Below are 20,856 nucleotides of genomic sequence, written 5' to 3'. Positions count from 1 at the left end.
AGAGAGTGAATTAGAGTTAGGGAGACCTACCACTGTCCAAGTGGGAGATGATGAGAGCCACCTTAAAGCCTGGAAAATAAAGAAAAGAGGGCATATTCAAGTTATTGGCTCAATGGAGACACTGTAGGACTTGGCATAAAGGAAAGAAAATTCTTTTTAAAGCTTTAATGTATGTGTGCACGTGTGTGTCTGCCTTTTAGCAGATGGATGGACGATAGATGTAACAGTAGATTCTACTTTTAAAAGATGTTGGCCCTGAATGGTGTGGCTCAGTGGATTGAGAGCCGGCCTGTGAGCCAAAGGGTCACCAGTTCGATTTCCAGTCAGGGCACATGCCTGGGTTGTGAGCCAGGACCCCAGCTGGGGGCATGTGAGAGGCAACTGATCAATGTATCTCCTACACATTGATGTTTCTCTCCCATTCTTTCTCCCTCCCTCTCCCCACTCTAAGGCTAGGTGAATAAAATCTTTAAAAATAAAAAGATGTTGGAGGAATATCTTGGTGCTTTAAAAAAGGAGTCTATAATGATCATTAATTTATTTTATCAGAAACACATCAAAGAAACATAATATACAGTATTTATATATAACCTTTGTGAAGATTCCCAAAGTATTTGGCAGCTATACCTTTATCGATGTGAATTTTTCATCAGCCTCAGTCAATTCAGCTTTTCCTCTGTACAACAGAGAAACATGCTTTCCTCCAAGGTAACAGACCCAAGGCATTTATTAACATCAAGGTAACACAACAAGTTGTCTTCAGACACCAGAATGGAATTAATGATATGCTTGTAAAAATTGGTAGTATTTTTTCAAAAGTGTCGTTGTATCTTCACTTTCCTTTTATTTATATTTGGCCCTGCTCTTCCCAACTCTGTCCTTGTTCCAGTTTTCTGGACCAATCAGGTGTTTTTTCTTTATTCTCATTCCTTTATTTCTATCTCTTTGACTGGTTGTTTTAAGGTAGGCAATGATAGAAACCTATATTACACTTTGGTTACAACAGCTAAAATTGTGAATGGTAAATCAAGAATACATTGATGGCCCACTGATCAAGAGTAGGATTCAGAATTAGTGCCCATCAAGGTATGGATACAGCTATTATTTTATGAGCATCAGTGTGATGATAACATTTTAACATTTCTATTTACTCAGAGCAGCCTCATGAGCATGTCTGAAGCAACTTAATTTCAGGTCTTCTGGAGGATAGAATACTAATGTTTGTCCTAGTGCCAGTACTATGTGAGATTACCTTCTGTTTCTTTGCACTCAACTTTTCAGGGTATGTGTGAAATTCTTAGGTGTCATTAATGCTTTGGTCACTAAATGCTGTTTTGTTTTGTCTGAAATTCTTTTTTAAGATACTGACCAAATAAAATTCCTTCCTTTTGTAATTTCCTTCTTATTCTCTACTAGTGGCCACTGGCTTTCCATCTGGACAGACTCATTTAAAAACACGATTAGAAGAGATCAAATTGGCTGTGGAAGATGGAGCTACGGAAATCGACGTGGTAATTAACAGGACCCTGGTGCTGACAGGCCAGTGGGAAGGTAGGTACATGTCTACAAGGGAGAGAGACACAGTTCTTTCTTGGCAGATGATGTGGTGGGGATCTGGAAGGAGACAGCATGTTTTAGAAATTATTGGTCCAGATCACAAATGTTTGGATCAGAGGATGAATGTAGGAGAAATCATGGCTAAGATCACTCATCCTGGTGCCCCTTATAAAGCTTAGAAGTTGCCTACCTGCATGAGCTTTTTAGATCTCCTTTTGAGTGCTTAGGTGAATAGTTATTTCCATGCAATAGATTATTAACTTTTATTCTATTCTGTATTGCCTTGTTACTCAATGCAATAATCACTCCAGGCAAGTCTTTTATGCAGAGTTTATTTTAATATGATGGAGGAAATTTGCCTTCTTTATGTTAATCTTTGTGGATTTTTAGAATGTGGAATTATTATAACTCTGCGAAGCCTGTTTGTACTCCAATTTTTGCACATAGCTTCTGTGAGTACCATTTTATATTCACCTTTGAGATTCATGACTTATTATCAGGCCGATTACAGTAAGACATTGCCCATTCCAGTAACACACTGTTGTTTTTTATAATTAGATAGTAGAGAAATAGGCTTTACCTCTGTCTTAAATATATTTTGTACACTAGAGATCACTGATAGCTAAAACAAGTAAAAGTTCCTATTTTTAAAAAAAGTCATTATAAAAAAGAAGTTTAACTAAAAATTCTTAATGCTATTTGTAGATATGTGAATACCAAATAAAAGACATATTTTGCTCTAATTATGCAGGTTATGCCCGATCATGGTTAAAAACAAAAATGCCAATCAATAATAAAGGAAAGCGTGTGTTCCACATGATCTCTTCCCCTAGAAATAACCCTGCAGTTTACAACTATCCAGACTTTTTCCTTCATCTGTATAAACATGCAACTTCCACCCTTTTTACAAGTTTAAATAAAAAGTAAGGTTATATTTCATGTGTTTTTCCTTAGTCTACTCATTGGACTTGCCAATATCTCATGACTATCTTTCTGTGACTCTATCATCCCATCTCTCTTATTGTCTGTAACTCCTAATTCAATTGTTTACCCATTAAGAATTGCTCGTGGTTGTGGAGTGGCAAAGATTCAGTCAGTGATTTAAACACTGAGGATTTATTGTCTTACATTAATTCTGGAGGTTATTTCAGGGGTGTTGTGCTGCAGCCTCACAAAATTCTTGGAGAACTGTGCTACTTTTATCTTCCACTTCCAAAGCCTGTGACTTGTACTCATGCTCAAGGGTATTCATTGTCTAAGACAGCTTCTGAATGAAGCTCCAGCCTTTACACTAATCTGCTAGACAACAGGAAAGAACGGCTTGTCCTATCCCCAAATCTCACACACTTTTGCTTACATCTCTTTGACCCTAATTCAGCTGCATGGCCATACGTGGCTGCAAGTGAACTGGAAGATACAGCCATTTAGCTTGGAATATTAATGTACATTCCTGTACATTCTTAATAAGTGAGGGGTGAGCATTTCTGTGCCCAGATGGAAGGGAGTGAGGGAAGTACTGACGGAGGACAGTGGGCCATAATGAGTGAGAGTGGATGTGACAGTAAACTGTTTAATGGCAGAGGAGCGGCTGAAACAAAGCAAAAGTATTTAAGGAAAAAGATATATGAAGTCAAAAGGCACAACAATCTGGACCAGAGATTTTAGCCCCCAAGACTGTCAGCTGTGTCTAGGATGAAGCAATCTGGGATACAAGAGTTCTGAATATTCTGGAAAAAAATATTAGGCTGTTCTCATTGCTATATACTCCCCTCTATACTCATCAATATTTTTAGCCCTTGCCAGGTTTAAATTCTTGAGAGTTCACAAGTATCTTTTTGTGCTTTCAATTTTTCTTCCTTTTCTTGTAGTCCATGTGTGTTTTGGCCAATTGCAATAAACCCTACAAGGCCTGTTTGAAGGAGATGTCCCTTGTTTCTATGTATTAATTTTGCTTGTCTGCTTTTAGTCACAGGCTTCAGTTCAGATTTAAGGCTAGAGTAAGAGAAAACACGAGTAAGCATAATATTTAAGGCAGATCTGGAAATAAACTCTGTGTGATTCAGTTGGATGAAAAACTATATGCTCTAATTTGTATCTTTTATAAATAATCTTTTCTTTGTTTTTTTTTGCTGTGGTATGTGGTATAAATGTAAAGTATTTGGATATTATAACTGCAGCTGCTACAGATAGTCTTATACCTGTCTTTTCTTGGACACATACACTCATTTTTTTTGGGCATTTTACCTAGGAATGGAATTGCTGGGTCACAGGGTAGCTGTTAACTTTTTGAGAACTGGTAGAGTTAGAAATGTTTTTGGTAGGTTATATATTGGTTAGGGCGCACCATGCTGCAGATAAGCCTCATAATTTATGGTTTAAGTTATCAAGTCTCTTGTGGCTCAAACAAGTCTGCCAGAGGTCAGATAAGTCTCCAGGGCAGCTGTCTCTCCTGTGGTCACTCAGTGATCCAAGCTGCTTCAATCCTGTGGCTCTGCCATGTCGACGTGAGGCCTCGGCAGAAAGCAGGGAGCTCATACCTCTCTCTTAAGGCTTTGGTCAGGGAGTGGCACATGTCACTTCTGCTCACAGGCACTTGGTCTCAACACATGGCCTCGCCTAACTTGGAGAAATCTGAAAGTACAGTCTTCTGGGTACCGAGAAGGAAAGGAGAAACAAATATTGGTGAGTTTATGTCCACCACACTTCACATACCTGGTACTGCCTCCGTTCTAGTGTCATATGGAAGTGAATGTTTGTCCAGGTGTTAAATTCTATGTAGAAAGTTAATATTTTCTTTGGACTCTTGAAGTCATTTCTCCAGGGTCTTTTAGCTTCCATTGTTACTTTTAAGAAATCCACTGCCATTGTGATTCCTTGTGTTTTTCTCTTTAGAAGTTTTTAGGGTTTTCTCTATCTTCGTATTCAGACATTTCACAATGGTGTGCCTTGGTGTGAGTATTTTACATTTTTACTTTTCATCATTATGCTTTTGCACTACTCGCTGGAAGATTTTCTCAACTTCAAATTATTTTATTGACTTAAAAATTATTTCTACTTTTATATTTGTAATTTGCATGAGGTTTTTCTTGTTTCTTTTATTTTTATTACATTCTGTTGTTTTATGGATGCAATGTCTGTTAATACGTTTTTTTAAAGCTTAAAAACATTATAGATATAGAAGTATAGTTTATATTGTACCCTGTGCTTTTGTCTCCAGAGTACTAATAAGTAGGAAAATAAAATACACTAGGAAATGGATTTTGATGTAATTGGCAATTCATTAATGAACTCGGAATGGTTGTTTTTAAGAACCGGTAATTTCCTAATAATGGGCATTCATGCAAAATATAATAACACAACTTTGTCCTACATCATACTTTTCTATTAACCCTTTTTTATGGTGTTAATAACCTCTTGACCCAAAACAAATTGAAAAGGAATGTTTAATACTAGAAATTTAATTCTAAATAAAAATAAGCATGACTTAGGGTTTTTTCCACTGCAGTATTGTGTCTTACTTTCGGTTCTCAATTTGATTACATATTGTATTTTTCAGTTTCATGTTTTAATATAAGCTGTTTATTAAAATATGAGTCTAAAATTGATTTCTTGGAATTTGCTGATGGAAATGTCTGTCGGGCTATTACACATTCAAATGGAGGTGCTTCTCCTCTGTGCACTGAGGTATGTAGGACGCTGGCTGAAGACAGAAAGAACCCCATCTTTCAAATCTGATATTCAGGGTACATCTCAACCATTTCTTGTGGTCACAAAGATCCACGGTTCGGGCTGTGAACTCAAGGAAGAGACTGGAGGAGGCTCATACTCCTCTTCAAGTCTTTGTGGTGATGATTTAAAATCTCTACTTTTCTCAGACTTTTAAGTCTTCTGCCCACCTTGAGGCTCCTTCATTCTTAGCAAACGACCTACCTGCTACTTCTCAGGCAAGATAGAAAACGTTAGACAGGAACTCCCTCAAGGTCCTCGAGTCAGATCTGCTTCTTCTTTTCCTTCCTCCTGAGTCCAGTGCCTCTGCTGTGCCATGGCTCCCATTTCCCTCCACATTTTCAGAGGCCTCGCTCCATTTATTGGCCGTTTTCCCCTCCCTGTATCTTCAGCCTCTCTCTACGTGCTCATTCCGATCAGTATCTAAACATATGTTAGCTGTTCTTATTCACTAAAAAACCCCTACATACCAACATTCCCCTTCACCCCCAGCTAAATTTCCCTTTCTGTTCTCCCACAATAGCTAAAATTTTTTGAGTTTACTTATTTCTTTTGAAGCCGTTCTAACCAAGATGCCAATGACCTCTCCCTATGCCTAGGGGATACTCTTTGTTGTTTATTTATCTTTGCAGTTCTGCAGCGTGGGACAGAATGGGCATTCCCCCCTTTTGGAAACACTCTGTTGTCATGGTTTTGGTGATTGTAGGTCCTTGAGACCCCCACCCCCCACCGCCCCAGGGATTCTGGTTATGTCCAGTCTACAAGCTTTCCCACCTCCCCTGGCTTCCCTGAGTGTCGGTGGTCCTCGGATCCTGTCCTGGCAAGCTCCGAAACTTCCCCTCCAGCTCTGCACACTCCCCCTTGGAAAGCTCACTTCTTCACTGATTTTGGCTACATTCCTTTTGCCGAAGACTGCCAACCCTCCGAAATGTCAGAACCCACGGCTCTCTGACTCCGAGACTCATCTTCCACTTCCCTGCTAAACTGTGTTGCTTTCCATCCATCATTTTCACGCAAGCAGACATTCAAAATCAGTGAATCTTTACCCAGTCAGAGAATCTAATAACCATTTTAGAAAAAAAAATTTTAAGTATGTACATTTGTCCAATTTAAACACATTCTATTAAGTGCAATTTGATTTCAGCACTGTCGTATCCATGATTGTACTAGAACACTGCGATTCTCTCAGGGCCTGAAATCTCCGAGAGGACTTGCCCCATACCTAGTGGGCCAGACTACTGTGCTTTCTGACTTCTGTGTCTTTTCTTGTAAACGTTTTTGGTAGTGTTGCTTTTGCCTGGTCCTTTGCCCCTAAGCTTTTCACTGTCACATCCTATTTCTCTCATTATGGCCGACTGTCCTCCCCTGTCAGTACTTCCCTCAGTCCTGTCCATCTGGGCCCAGAAATGCCCACCCCTAACTTACAGCCCGGGACAGTGGTTTTCCCTGGATAGGGTGTGGGATGTGTTGCTGGGTCTCCAAATTACCTGACGGACATGTTTTTTAAGGAACTTTCAATTTTATTTTTAAATCACAGTTGACATTCATTATTATTTTGTATTAGTTTCAGGTGGACAGCATAGTGATTAGACAATCTATACTTTACAAAGTGTTCGCCCCGATATTGCCAGTTCCCATCTGGTACTATACATAGTTGTTACAATGTTGGTGACTATATTCCCTAAGCTGTACTTTACATCCCGGTGACTATTTGTAACTATCAATTTGTACTTCTTAATCCCTTCACGTTTTTCACCCAGTCCCCCACTTTCACTCACCCCTGGCAACCATCAGTCTCTTCTCTGGGTCTATGACTGACAGACACTCTCAAATCACTTGCCCCAGCTCCTCCTCTCACAGATTCTTGCACCCTCCCCCACATCTATGTGTAATTTCGGAATTGGGCATTGGGGATGAGGGAAGAACGGCTCCTATACTGTGAAATTGCTCCAGGTGGTTTTGATTCCACCCCAGTCCCCACTGTGACCATCCCGTAGTTTGTGGAGAAGCACTAACTTGGAACATTTTTTTTCACTTCTAGTTCTTGGTTCCACACACTTTAGGTGCAGGATAATTGCTGTGCTGTTGAATGTGCATATTGATTAATTAGTACATATTGTATTTTCCATGTATTTCTATTTAGTTAGCCTGACTCTGCAGTTGGCTGTAACAGAGGTGGCTTAAGGAATAAAGTGTTGCTCTGGTGAGTTTAGACAGAAAGTGCATCAGCTTCTATGATCTTTCCTAAGATCATAGGAAATGATCTGTTATCTCTCGGGCAAGTTACTGCTCTGTGTCTTCTGTTCCTTCTGTAAAGTAGCAATTATGGCATCTACTTCACAGGGCTATACTAGGGATTAAATGAGGTACTGAGTGTAAATTGATCATCCCGTTGCTTAGCCCAGATGACTCCCTCCAGGCCAACTGCACTTTCTTCTCTCCCCCCTTCCTCCTGCTGATGGTACTATGTTGTCAAGTGAAGGAACCTTCATATAGCACATGCCTTCAGGCAGGGAAGTGGAACTCTAAAGGCTTGGGTTTTAGTCTTTGTAATTTTGCTAATTACATCTAGTTTTTGGGCAAACACGTCACTCCCCTCTGCCTGCATTTAAATAAGTTACCAGTAGAGGGATAAAACTTAAGGCTTTCTATAGCTCTTCTGAACTACAATGGCCTGTGATTTTATATTTGGTGGTGCCTTGTCTGCGGGTATTATTCCCGTGATGAGTGCTTGTAACACTGTATTTTTTAATGATGGTATTGAAGTTGACATCTAAGTTGCATCCTTAAACAGTTCTTTGAAGAAAGCATTCAGCAGAAGGGATTCGTCAGCGCATAAATCTTACTGAGCAGCTTTTGAAAATTAAATGCATTCCATGCTCTGTAAATATACAGAGGTGTTCATTTTTTTACCTCTTTATGACCCCTCTCTGCTGCATATGTTTACCTAATATTTTACCAGTGACATAGTAGTGCTGTCAGATTTTGCCTCATGCAGGTCTTTTAGTTCCTTGAGCTGGAGACCTAGACCTACCTTTGCTAGTGTTTGGGAACCCTTTATACCCTGGAGCACCCTGGAGCCCCTGCAGACCTGACTCCAAAGGTGGCTTTGTCTGTGACATTTTTCCAGAATAGCTTGTTCAGTGCAGCAACTGGAAATATTGTTTGTCTCCCATATCCAGAGCTTCACATGCCTTTCAGCCTTTCAGTTCTGCAGCCGTGAGTTGCTCGTCTAAACTTGGTTTGTGGAGTACATGCCTCACGGTTATCAAGAGTTTTAGGGTACGAGAATAAAATATTTGGGCCAAAGCTACAGCATCTATCATTGTGTCTCATGTAAATGGATCCTGAAAATCTTGAATCTGGGCAACACTTTATTTTTCTACAAGGAGAATGGTAGAAAGAACATCCCTTATAAAAATCAGCATTTAAAAAAAAAATCAGCATTTTCCTTCATTTCGTGGAGCTGTTAACTGTAATATCAGGCAAGAAAAGCAACCTCTGCATCCACAGACACTTCAGGGGGAAGAAGGAAATCATCCATAATCTATTCTTTCTCAGTTTGGGGGGTTGTTTGTAACAGAAAAATTCTGGAGATACTTAATGGTAGCTGTATGCTTTTTTGTTTCCAACTTGATGCTCTGGTTCTTCAAAACTTCCGATACTATTGACAAAAATGTGTGTTTTATTTCCTGTAGGTTATTTTACTACCCGGTGGTTTAGCTCATCTCTGTTTTACTCACACAAGATTAATTAGATGCCTTGGTGGAAGAAAACTGCTCTTGAACATTTTGTGACTTTTTTAGTTTCAACAGTGGCTGTATAATTTTATATTAAGTGTTTTACTGTACATGTAATTATCTTAAGAGTTATTTTCAGGCCACTTTTGTGCAGTGTTGGAACATCTCCCTGGTACTCAAAAAATAATTGCTTAGATATGTTCGTTAACAATTATTTTTTAAGTGCCTTTGAACAGCATGAACTATAAAAGGAAATCTACTTTATGACTTTTAGATAGGAAATACAGCCTTTAAACACTAGGATTCTTATTTAAATTACAATTTCTATACGTGAAAGCTTTACTCACACAGTTTTCTATGTCTGTAGCAGTGCTGTTCCAGAAAACTTAACAGAGTGTCAGCAGCCTGGAGACTAAGAATGTATTTCCCTGTAAGTGGACGCTGGAGAGGAACACAGTCTCTTTAAATAGAGGAAAGTAAAATGCCGTAGGGGCAAGTTTCTGCCGGCACGGGAGGCTGAGGTGGAGCCCGCTCCCCGTATTGGGTGCTGTTTCAAACAGGGGCAGAGTGCCCCCCTCCACTGCTTGGGTGTGCACTGCCATGCACGCAGACCTTTCCCAGAGTGGCTGCGTCTCTCATTCCTGTCCGTGAACACGCCGCCCTCACTAGTTTTTCTGCTGGGAATGACGAGCGGAAGGTCAGGCTCTGACCTGCATTTTTCCTCATCAGTGTGTCAGTAGTAGGAGGGGTGATGGGGGACAGACAGGAGGCAGCCCCTTCTGCTGGTTGAGACACTATATTGATTAAGCATCTACAATGTAATATTTCCTGGGTTTCTAGGACCACCCACTTCAGCTACTCCTGAAAACCTCGTTATACGTCCAAACACTTATTATTGGGTTTTTAATGTGACATCACTTTGCCGGCCACTTCTCTGGTGTTTGTGTTTCATTAAATTCTGCGTTATTCTGACCAGTTTGCAATCATGCTGTTTGAATTCCGTTTTCATTTGTCAGCCGTCTTTTATAATGGCCTTCCAAACTATTATTTTTCTGATTACATAAAAATTATTTTTTCTTTCTTTTTTTAATGGGGAATTTTAGGTGTCTGTAATGTTTGAAATTTTTATGAGTGTGTATTGAATGTGAGTATATGAGCGTAGTTAATCAGTACTCCAGGGAATAAGGTCATGATGTATACACAGATTTAATGAGAAGGATGTTTACTAAAGAATTGTCTATAAGAGCAAAAAAATCAGAAACTTTAAATGTCCAATAATAGAAAAGTGATTGAATGAATGTGTGACCATACTGTGGAAGATTGTGTGGGGATGGGAGTGTTTGCAGGCCTTCTCAGTGGATAGATCTAGGAAATACCTGAATGTTCACATGTGCACAGTGTATACCCATCTACGCATGTATACACATACGTATCTGTCTGTCTATGTGCCTATCTATCTATCATTTCTTTATCTATCTTTGCTAGAAACCACGAGTCCATAGGGGCAACTTTTATTACAAGCCAACATTACACGGCTTATTTTTACCTCTTCCTTTCAGTATTTATGTCCCTCTTTTATGTCAGTGAGAAGTCTTGCTCCCATCATTCCCAGTATATTTACTTATTTAACCAATTTCCTTGTGTATAATTATCTCTTATTCCTGTGGGCTGTCTCCCTGGCCCAGTACCATGTACTCAGGCTAGTTAATGATCCACTAGATCCTGTGGTAAAAGTGTCCCTGGATGCAGTGAAAACAGTTTGAGAATTTTTAAAGGAAGATGCTTTGAACACATAGGGTATTTTTCATTTTTTTGAGTAATGATGAATTTTTTGGAAACAGGGTCTCTTGCATTTATTACTTCATTTGTAATTTTCTCCACATGTATAGTTTCGTCACAATTATATAAATCCACATCCTGCTGCTGCCCTTTGCTGCTAATGTAGGGGGAAATCCACCCATTAGTTTTTTTCATTGTTTTGCTTGTTTATATTGAGAGGGAAGTGTCAGTTGAGCATGTTAAAGGACATAATGATTTGAGATTGTCTGAGTTACATTTCAGCCATCAAGTTCTTTGAGTTGCATTTACCATCTGTCTTGTTCTGAGGTGTCTCTCATGGTCATGCCAAGGTGCTCAGAACTCTCTAGACACTTCAGTAAGATTTCTTGTGGCTTCTATGGCTTGTGTTTGAGTGGTCTCTTTTTCTTATATGCAAGATTTGTAAATGCTAAATATACTTTCACAAGCATTACAGCAATGCTTGCTTTGTTTTGTATTATAAAGTTCTTTTTGCATTCCTGGAAGCATGTTAGGAAAAATATGGAAAACTAGTATTGAATGATTAAATGCTACAGTATGCCTGATGCTGTTCTAGCCATATGTATTACTTTATTTAATCTTCAGAAAAATACGTGAGCAAACTGTGGCCCCCTAAGTAATTAGGCTTAGGAAAGTGAGTTATTCCTACAAGTTTACAAATGTAGTAAGTAGTCTTATTACCCCAAACTGTCTTATTACCCCAGAAGTCTGTGTTACCCAAAGGAGCGTGGGCTCTGAGGTCTTAGAACATTGCGATATAGTAAACTTTCTCTCCCCCAAACTGCTCTGCCAATTCCCCTGGAGAGAAATTTTATACATAGGTCATGGTGTCCTCTGCTTTTGTCAGTCCCTGTGTACTCTGAACCTAAGAAGCACTCAGCAACAAAGGAACAGCGCTACCACCGCTACCAGCGATAGGAAAACAAGTAGCTGCCATTCCTTGTGCATTAACTACATGACAAACGCTGTCCTTAGCACTTTATATGTATTAACCTATTTGATGCTTGAAATAACTCCATGAAGGGTTGGTACCTCTATTATCCCCATTTTATAGATGGGGAAATGGACAAAGATTAAGTAAATTGCCCAAATCAAACAACAAGTAAGTTTCACAGCCAGGATATGAACCCAGACATTCGGGACGCTGACACTCTTTTCTGCTATTCCATCCTTCCTCAGTAAATATTTGTTATGCTAGACTTACGAGTTGAAAACAAAGCCAATTCTGATTAAGTAAACTGAAAGGGATTTATTAGGAGGATATATAGTAACGCACTATAGTAGTAGGAAGCCTGGAATACCAGGCTTGGGAAACAAGTATGTCCAGTAAAGAGCGGAGGATACAGCCAACCTTAGCCAGGGGAGGAGCTTGGTCACAGGGCCCTGCTGGTGCTGCTGCCACTGGTGGGTGCGGTGCCACGCTGCTGGCTGTGGCCACTGGGCTCTTGCATCTGCTGCCATTGCTGATGCTGCAGTACTAATGAAAGCCTGTAACCATTCTTTCATCTTTGTATCACTCTCTAAGATTCAGAGGCCCACATTGAAGCAGTCACTGATGGAGCCCAGGCCCCATTTTAAAAAGGCCATGTTATTATTTTTTTTAATACTTTTGATTTTTATTGTTGTTCAAGTACAGTTTTTTGCCTTTCCTCCCAACTCCCTCACCCCAACCTTCCCCACTTCCCTCCCCTGTTTCCACCCCCCCTTGTTGTTGTCCATGTGTCCTTGATAGTTGTTCCTGTAAACCCTTCACCCTTTCCCCCATTATCTCCCCCATCCCTTCTGGTTACTGTCAGCTTGTTCCCAATTTCAGTGTCTTTGGTTATATTTTGCTTGCTTGTTTGTTTTGTTGATTAGGTTCCAGTTAAAGGTGAGATCATATGGTATTTGTCTTTCACTGTCTGGCTTATTTCACTTAGCATAATGCTCTCCAGTTCCATTCACGCTGTCACAAAGGGTAGGAGCTCCTCCTTTCTGCTGCATAGAATTCCATTGTGTAAATGTACCATAGTTTTTTGATCCATTCATTTACTGATGGGCACCTAGGTTGCTTCCAGCACTTGGCTCTTGTAAATTGTGCTGCTATAAACATTACGGTGCATAGGTTCTTTTGCATTGGTGTTTCAGGGTTCTTAGGATATAATCCCAGCAGTGAAATTGTTGGGTCACCAGGGTTAGGAACTGCGTGCCCGAGCTTGTCTCACGCTGTGCACCCTGAAACTAGAAACTAAAAAGGCCACATTAGATAATGCTTTTTTATGCAACTATTCTGGTATACTCTGGGAAGAACTGTAATAGAAGGAAGCGGCGACTTTCCTAATGTTGAACTTCACAGATGAAGATATTTGCTCAGAAAAACCTGACCCTCTTAATGTGGTGAAATAGGTCAGTAAAATGGTTTGAGGAGTTGGCAGTTAAAGGCTAAAACGGCACTGGTTGTGTATTTGATGCGTCCAGTTCAGCTCTAAGTGATCATTTTTGGTTCATTCTGTTTGGATTGTGGATTAAAGAGCATACCTTCCAGATAGCTGATAATTGAGTCATAAAACATGTCCAGGTTTTCTGGTTGATTTTACTTGTAGATGGAGAAATTCACCAGATATCAAAAGGTAGTACTCTTTAGAAAAAGGGTGGTGCTTTTGTCCAAAATATGGTCGAGATCAGTGTTTTAAGAATTTTGTTATGTAGGCCAAAGTTCACTTTAACAAGTGCTGTAATAAAACACTTTCAAGCCTTATCTGATGGCTTACTGATTATAAGCACTAATCCCTATAAAAAATTTCAGTGCAGTACAGGGATCAGTCCACGAAACAAGATTTGACTTTCATCACACAACACTTAACAGAACTCATTTTACTAGCATTCTGAGCTTAATAAGGATTACATGTTTTGAGTGTTTATAATAAGCCAGGCAATGTGTTAAGTACTTTATATATATATATATATATATATATATATATATATATATATAAAGATATTTATATAAAAGATACATACATCTTTTTAATCCTCATAACAACCTTATAAAATAAATGTTATTATTGACACTTTTAGGTGGTACTGAGGCTAAGAGAAGTAACTTGCCCAAGGTCACACAGTGAGTGGTGGAGTTGGGTTTTAAATCCACATTTGTTGACTCTCCAGCTCGCTTTTGACAGCAGCACTGTACTGTGGAAGAAAAGTCATTAATTAAATCACAAGTTAACTCTGGATTAGCATTTTTGAATTTTTAGATCAAGCGATCTTGTTGTCACTGCTTCTTAGAGAAAACCCCCTCATTTTTGATTCAGTAAGTCAGGCAATGAGTTAAAAGAATATAAATTATTATCATCACGTAGCCTTTTTATCATCACTGTTTATGCCTCATAGCATTCTCATACATGTTGGCACATTAGATGCGCAGGTAAGATGATGTTCTCACAGTTTAGGTAGGAGAGGCAGGGAAAGGCTGGTGGTGTCGCATCTCAGGTCATGTCTAATACCCAGAACTACAGATTATTAGGGATTTGTGAAAGTACCCCATCTTTTCTTAAAAATCTACAAGTACCATCTCTTGTGACAGCAGTCACTGAAGTTTACCTCGCGTCTCGTAATAGAATATTTGGCTTTATCTGTATTGTTTTCACTTTCAAGCTTCAGCTTAAGTTCAGGTTATCTAGGATTGGGAAGACAAGTTTTGTCCTTCTTGTTATAACTTTCATGGGTTTGACTGATGTTGCTGTCTTTTAAGTCTTTTATATGTACTTTAGGAAACTTGTGAATTACAGAACTTTCCTTTTTGTATTAAAATTTTTTTACCCTAATCCCAACCCTTATATGAATGTTTCCTTTCTGCTCAGTTTAGTCTGTGTGCTTATGAAACTACTTCTCATGAAACACACACACACAGAAGAAAGAAAAAGCCCCGATCTTAGTCCTAATTTGCAATAGTTTAAGTTGAAGAAATGAATATGGCCAACCTGATGGAAGGTGAGAGAAAGCCCAAATTCACTGGTGCCAGGACCACATGCTGTAAAATAGTTTTTTTAAGCTTTTATTCTTACTGTACTCATTTCATTTACTAAAATTCTGTTAGTTTGAATCCGAAGTGTTTTGCTTTTATTTTTGTTTCAATTTTATTTTGTTGTGTGTAGTTTTATATGTAACAATCAAGCTGCTTTCAGGATGCTGTATGGAGCCCAGGAAAGCCAGATGTGGGTCTAGGGTCCAGGGTTCATAGATCAGGCTGCATCTGCACAGGTTCCACCCACACATCCAGTGCTGAGGCGGCACCTTTTAGTCAGATTTGTAGGCACATACCTCGGCAGAGAGTGGGACAAGCTGTTATGTCTTCATTGTCATTAGCTGAGCTCTCCAGAAAGGCCTGCTTTATATTCCAACAAGACAACTTATTATGTGTGAATGGAAGAATTAATAAGGACCTGAAGATTTTTTTCTTTAGTTTGCAAAGTGGTATGCCCCATATGTATAGTAGGTAAATTTCTTTTTTTTTTTTTTAATAATTATCTGTCATCTGGAAGAGGTGGAAATTACTGGAAATTTTTGCATGTCATTATAATGATATTTTAAAAGCTTCATGGCTCTCGACCTGGGGCCAGGGCTCAGAAATGGTTTCATGGTAGCAAACTTAGCATTCCTTGTAGCAGGATGGGAACGGCAACAGAATGCTCTAGGCTATGTTAAATTGGGGTGGATTTTAGAAAGTGACAAATGTTTTATGTTTCCTAAATCTGAGATGGGTTCTACCAGCTCTAAAGGGCTGCCAAGTCATGTTATCACTTGCCTGCTTTGTAACTGCCTCAATTATTTCTTTCTCCAGCCCTGTATGATGAGATTCGTCAGTTTCGCAAGGCCTGTGGGACAGCTCATCTCAAAACCATCTTAGCGACAGGAGAACTTGGATCTCTTACTAATGTCTACAAAGCCAGTATGATAGCAATGATGGCAGGTAAGCATATTCTATTCAAATGATGGTATATATTGAATTGATGTTTTTAGGTGAAATAAGTAAGTGAAAATATTTGGTTATTAGCTAAAAGTGCTAACCACTTGGATTTTTTGTGGGGGAGGGGTCAGATATTTTGTGACTACATGTACGATGTGAAGTGTTAAAACACTTGGCTTTCTTCCACATTTTTTGGTGGCATTTCATTGCTGCACTATCCTTGTAAGGCAGTAGATGGCTCTCTTGTTAGTGAATTGCCTTCCTTGTTATTTGATTATTCACTCATCAACATGTTAGACAGGAATTTCTTTAGCTCTGGCTTACTCCTCTCTGTGAATTTAAGGGTTTGATTTTTCTTAGTGATGGTGTATGCACATTGTCTGAGGAAACCTGTGCCTCTGTGTTGATTCGTTTTTTAAAACTTGAGTGTAGGATCATTGTTTTTGATGCTTTCAAATGTAGGTTGAGTTATTCTAGTACACATCCAAGCTTGAAGCTCAGGAGTTGTGCTTGATTCCTTCTTTCTCTCCCTCCACGTAAATCAGGGAACCAGGCCTAGGGTGCTGGGTCTCTTCTCTGTATCTGACATGTCCCTCCATTCCGAGCGCTGCTGTGTTAGGCCCCTGCCATTCCCCACGGGGGTCTCTTCAACAGTCCCCTAACTAGTTTCCCTGTCTGTACTTTTGTCCCCTTCTATTCTGTCCTTCTCAAGGTTGCCAGAACGATCTCTTAAAAATGCTAATTTGATTGTGATACTCCTGGCTTGAAATCCTTCAGTGGCTTTTCTTCATCTCAAGGTAAACTGTAAATTCCTCCAGCCTGATTTTTAAAACCGGTCCTTCCCCAGACCCTGCCTTTGCCTGTCTCCCCATTCTCTCTGCACATCGTTTGCTCCAGCTCTGGAATTTCTTGCAGTTTTTTTTGGGTGGCACCGTCCAACCCGTTTGAGTATTTGTGCTGTGACCCCCACCTTGAAATACCTGCTGCCCAAATACTTCCTTACTGGCTTTGGATTCAGCACAGGTGTCGCTTTCCTCAAAGAATGTTTCCCAATGCTGCTGCCTCCCCACTGTGTGGTTCATTACCCCCTCATTGTGCCCCCGTGGCATCCTGTTGAAACCTTCGTCAGATAAAACCTTATTGCACTGTTCCGTGATTGAACGTTGAATTTCTAGGTGCCCTACTAGTATTTGGGAGAAGATATGAGACACCTCCGGTCTTAAATCTGGGCCTCTATTGTAGTCATCCTCTGGATTTTTACACTCAGGTACTTTTAGAATACTCTGTCAGGCCTCACACTGTTCCCTAGAACTCCACTGAGGATCAGCCTGCTAGGCCTCAGTGATAGCATCTCTCTGGTTACTGCTGCCATATCCAGAAGACCTCTCTCCTGGTTGTCTTGTTTAGAGCAGAATCTCCGAAAACCTCAGGATTAGAAGGAATGGATGGTCATCAGTCATGTTGGCACTTCAAAGATCTATAGTAATAGAAGGCTCCTTGCAGCTTTTAGGAAACTGGGTAAAGACCCTTGGAGTCTGAAGTGGCCGAGGAGCCTGCCATTTCTTGCTCCTTGCCAGGACAAGCGGTTGTTCGTCCAGAATGCTGTTGTTCAGGTCACAAATAAGTATATGCAGTCTGGGCCCTCAGCTGACCGTGTCCTATCACTGCACCCACTGCTCATGATACGAACTTGGATGCCTCTGCTGCTTCCTCTCCTCCACCTATCCACAGACAAACATGTGACTGGAAACACACTCTCCCCTGTATCTTCCGTCTCCTATAGCCCTGTCCACGTTGTTGTTTATCTCCTTCATTTAATCAGTGTCTACTTTAAAATACTTTTTTAACCTTCATGTCAGTCCTGTAGTTGATGAAATTTAAAATTAAGTGACTTGCCCAAGGTCACAAAACCAAGAGATGACATATAGTCATTATTTGACCCAGGTCTTCTGGTTCCAGCTTCCCTGCTTTTTCTGTCTCCCAAGGCACTGTGCTAGATCTTATCATGAATTGCAGACACACTCTTTGTGAAGTATCACAGGTGAAAGCGTCTAGCACACTTCCTGGCCCACCGTGCATGCTTCCTATTCTGTTAAGAAGGTATGTAATAGAAATGAAGTATTTTTAAACTTTTGCAGAATTTTTTAAATGAAAAAAATTTTTGAACTAAATTCACATTGCTTCCTATTTTGGTGGTAATTTTTAATTTTTTCTTAAAAATTAATTTCTTTGATGTAAATTTTATTCAGTAAGGTTCAGGTGTTAAGTGCACAATGTGATGAGTCTTGTGTATATTACATTATCCCAGAAATACCATACATGTCCTTTGCCGGTGAATTCTACTCGTTTGACCTTCTGCCCCACATAAGCACTGATCTGATTTTATCACCCACCATAGATGAGCTTTGCTAGTTTTAGAGCATCACATGAGATTTCGTGCTTGTCTCCCCCAACCAAAGATAATAGCTGTGAGATCTGTCCCTGTCATCTGTGTGTGAGTTTGCTTAGAAGTATTCCATTGTACAAATGTACTGACTTGGCAAATTTATTGGTGTAAAGTTGTTTCTAATATTCTTTTATTAGTTTAATGTCTATAGGGTCTGTAGTTATATCTCCTTTTTTATTCCTTATATTGGTTTTTTTTTTTGGTAGAAAAAGAGTCTTGCTAGGGGTCTGCCAGTTTTATTAATCTGTTCAAAGAACCAATTTAAAAAAATTATTTAAAATATTTTCTGATTTCCCTTGGACTTCTCTTATTATTTAGAATGTCAGAATTTTATTTACAATGAAATGTTTACTTTTCATATACTTTATGCTTTTCTAGATATCATGTTGTTGACTTACAATTTTAAATTCTGTTATACTCAGGATATCTATTGTAAGGTAGGATTTATTGTGTCACATTGCAATTTATTTCCTCTTCTGATCTGTTTTTTGTTTCATATTTTCTGCTACCTTTGGGTTTATCAAATAACTTATAATATTTTATTTTATTCTTTTTCTATTGGCTTTTTATATAACCTTTGTATCTTTTTAGAAATTATTCTAGCAATTACTGTATGCATCCTTAACTTACCACTGGCTACCTAGAATTAATATTGTTCCACATATACTCATTAGTCCTTTGGATTATTTTCGTGTTTTTCTGCCACCTGTGTTATGAACTTCTCAGTACAATGATGCAATTTTTGTTTAAACAATCACTTGTGTTTTAAGGAAATTAAAAGAAAAAAACTAAGTGAAGTTGGTCTTTTATATTTTCCCATCTTTATTCCTTCCGTCTTTACTCCTTCCTGCAGGTGTGCTGGGGATTAATTCCCTCTGGTTATATTCACCTGCAAATGTCTCTGTTTATCCCTGTGTTTTAAGGATAGTTTACTGTATATAGAGTTTTGGGTTGACTTTTTTTTTGATTAACATCATTATACAGTTATGTTATTAAATACTTTGTAACAATTAAAACATGCTTTAGAATAACATTAGAAATTGCTCATGACATACTACTAGGGAACACGAAACACATTTTAAGATATGTAGTATGACCTCAGTTTGGGCTAAAAATCATACACAATATCTACACAAAAAAAACTGCAAGAAGGAAATAGGACCATATGTTGATTTTTTGTTTTCTGTTTATACTTTTTAATTATTTATTTCTTTTTTAAATTTAATCTTCATCATAGTTTTTCTATTACCATTTAGTCACCTTATACCCACCCCCAGCAATCACCACACTGTTGTCTGTGTCCTTGAGTCCTTTTTCCTTTTTTTTCTTTTTTGTTCAATTCCTCCACCCCCTAATGACTATTTTATCTTCATTTCACCACTTTCATTCCATTTCTTGGAATTCCATTTCTTCTTCTTCTCCTTCCTTTTTTTATAACTGATGTCTCATTTTACTCTGAATGTGACCAATTGATACTTTCTTTTTCTCTTTGTTTTTCACTAATTTGACCACAAAGTCCCTGTGTGGTTTTCTTTGTATTTATTCTACTTGTAGTTTGCTGAGCTTCTTAGATCTGTAGATTAATGTTTTTCACCCAATTCAGGACTTTTAAAAATTATTTTTTCAAATATATTGTTTACCTCATTCTATCTTTCTTCTAGGAGCTCAAATACATTAATGTTAGACATTGTCTTATAGGTTGCTAAAGTTCTGTTTATTTTTTATCTTTTTTGTCTTTTCTGTTCTTCCCATTGGCTAGATTACATGGATCTTTCTTTGAGTTCAGTGTCTGTTATTTTCTATCTCAGATTTTAAACCCATTCTGTGAAGTGAATGCTATTGTACATTTCTTGGTTTTAGAATCTCCATTTGATTATTTATTATAATTTTCATTTGTCTACTGAAGTTTCCTATTTTTCACTCATTGAGATTATGTTTTCCTTTAGGTCTTCAAACATATTTGTACTAGCTGATTGAAAGTTCTTATCTGCTAATGTATATCTGGATTATCATACATAGAGTGTCTCTTAAGCTGCCAATTTTCCAGTACCTGAAAGAGTTGCCTTATATACTTTGTTCACTTGTAAAGTCATTTATAGCAAGAAGGCAAGTCTGGGTAACACTTACTCTATCATATCTGAAATTCTTCATTGCTTTTGTTTTCTCATTAATTTAACGTCAAAATTTCAAAAGAAATGGGGTTTATCATTATATTCATAATATATCTTATAACTTTGATAGCCACTTAGATTATTGCAAAAATAATTCTCTGGAGAGAGCAGGAGGTAGAAATACAGAATTATGTTAGTCTGGGGTTATATGTCATTGTAAGTATAAAAACTTAGTTAACCAAGATGTTTGCATGTTGGTTAACTAGATGATTAGTAGCCTTTAAATTGTCTTTGGGAAAGACACTTGGTCCTTGGAGTCTGGAGACTGCACGGTCTTGTTCTCTCGTGCACATTTTGTGACCTTGAGCAAATAAATTAATCTGATTATCAATTCAAATAAAGTAATGTATATGAGCGCATTAGAACTCTAAATTAAATACTTTGCAAGTTATTAAAAAATGTCAGTACACGTTCCTACCCCATCCCACTTCAATAAGAAAGGAGCATAACTGA

The 20,856-nt window shown here is 38.6% G+C and overlaps 1 protein-coding gene across 2 annotated transcripts in view; it reads left to right on the top strand.

Annotated features, from left to right (window-relative positions):
• DERA (deoxyribose-phosphate aldolase) overlaps window positions 1–20,856 on the top strand; it is a 101,770-nt gene that overhangs the window by 34,056 nt on the left and 46,858 nt on the right. The window contains exons 5-6 of one of the 2 annotated variants that reach the window (XM_028532891.2): window positions 1,417–1,551; window positions 15,661–15,789. In XM_028532891.2, coding sequence (XP_028388692.1) covers window positions 1,417–1,551; window positions 15,661–15,789 — 264 coding nt within the window. The remainder of the gene's footprint in view (window positions 1–1,416; window positions 1,552–15,660; window positions 15,790–20,856) is intronic. The other variant, XM_036019299.1, reaches the window with a different exon arrangement.

Source organism: Phyllostomus discolor, chromosome 2 (assembly GCF_004126475.2).
Source record: "Phyllostomus discolor isolate MPI-MPIP mPhyDis1 chromosome 2, mPhyDis1.pri.v3, whole genome shotgun sequence".
Classification (NCBI taxonomy): domain Eukaryota; kingdom Metazoa; phylum Chordata; class Mammalia; order Chiroptera; family Phyllostomidae; genus Phyllostomus; species Phyllostomus discolor.
This window is presented reverse-complemented; position numbering and strand designations above follow the sequence as displayed.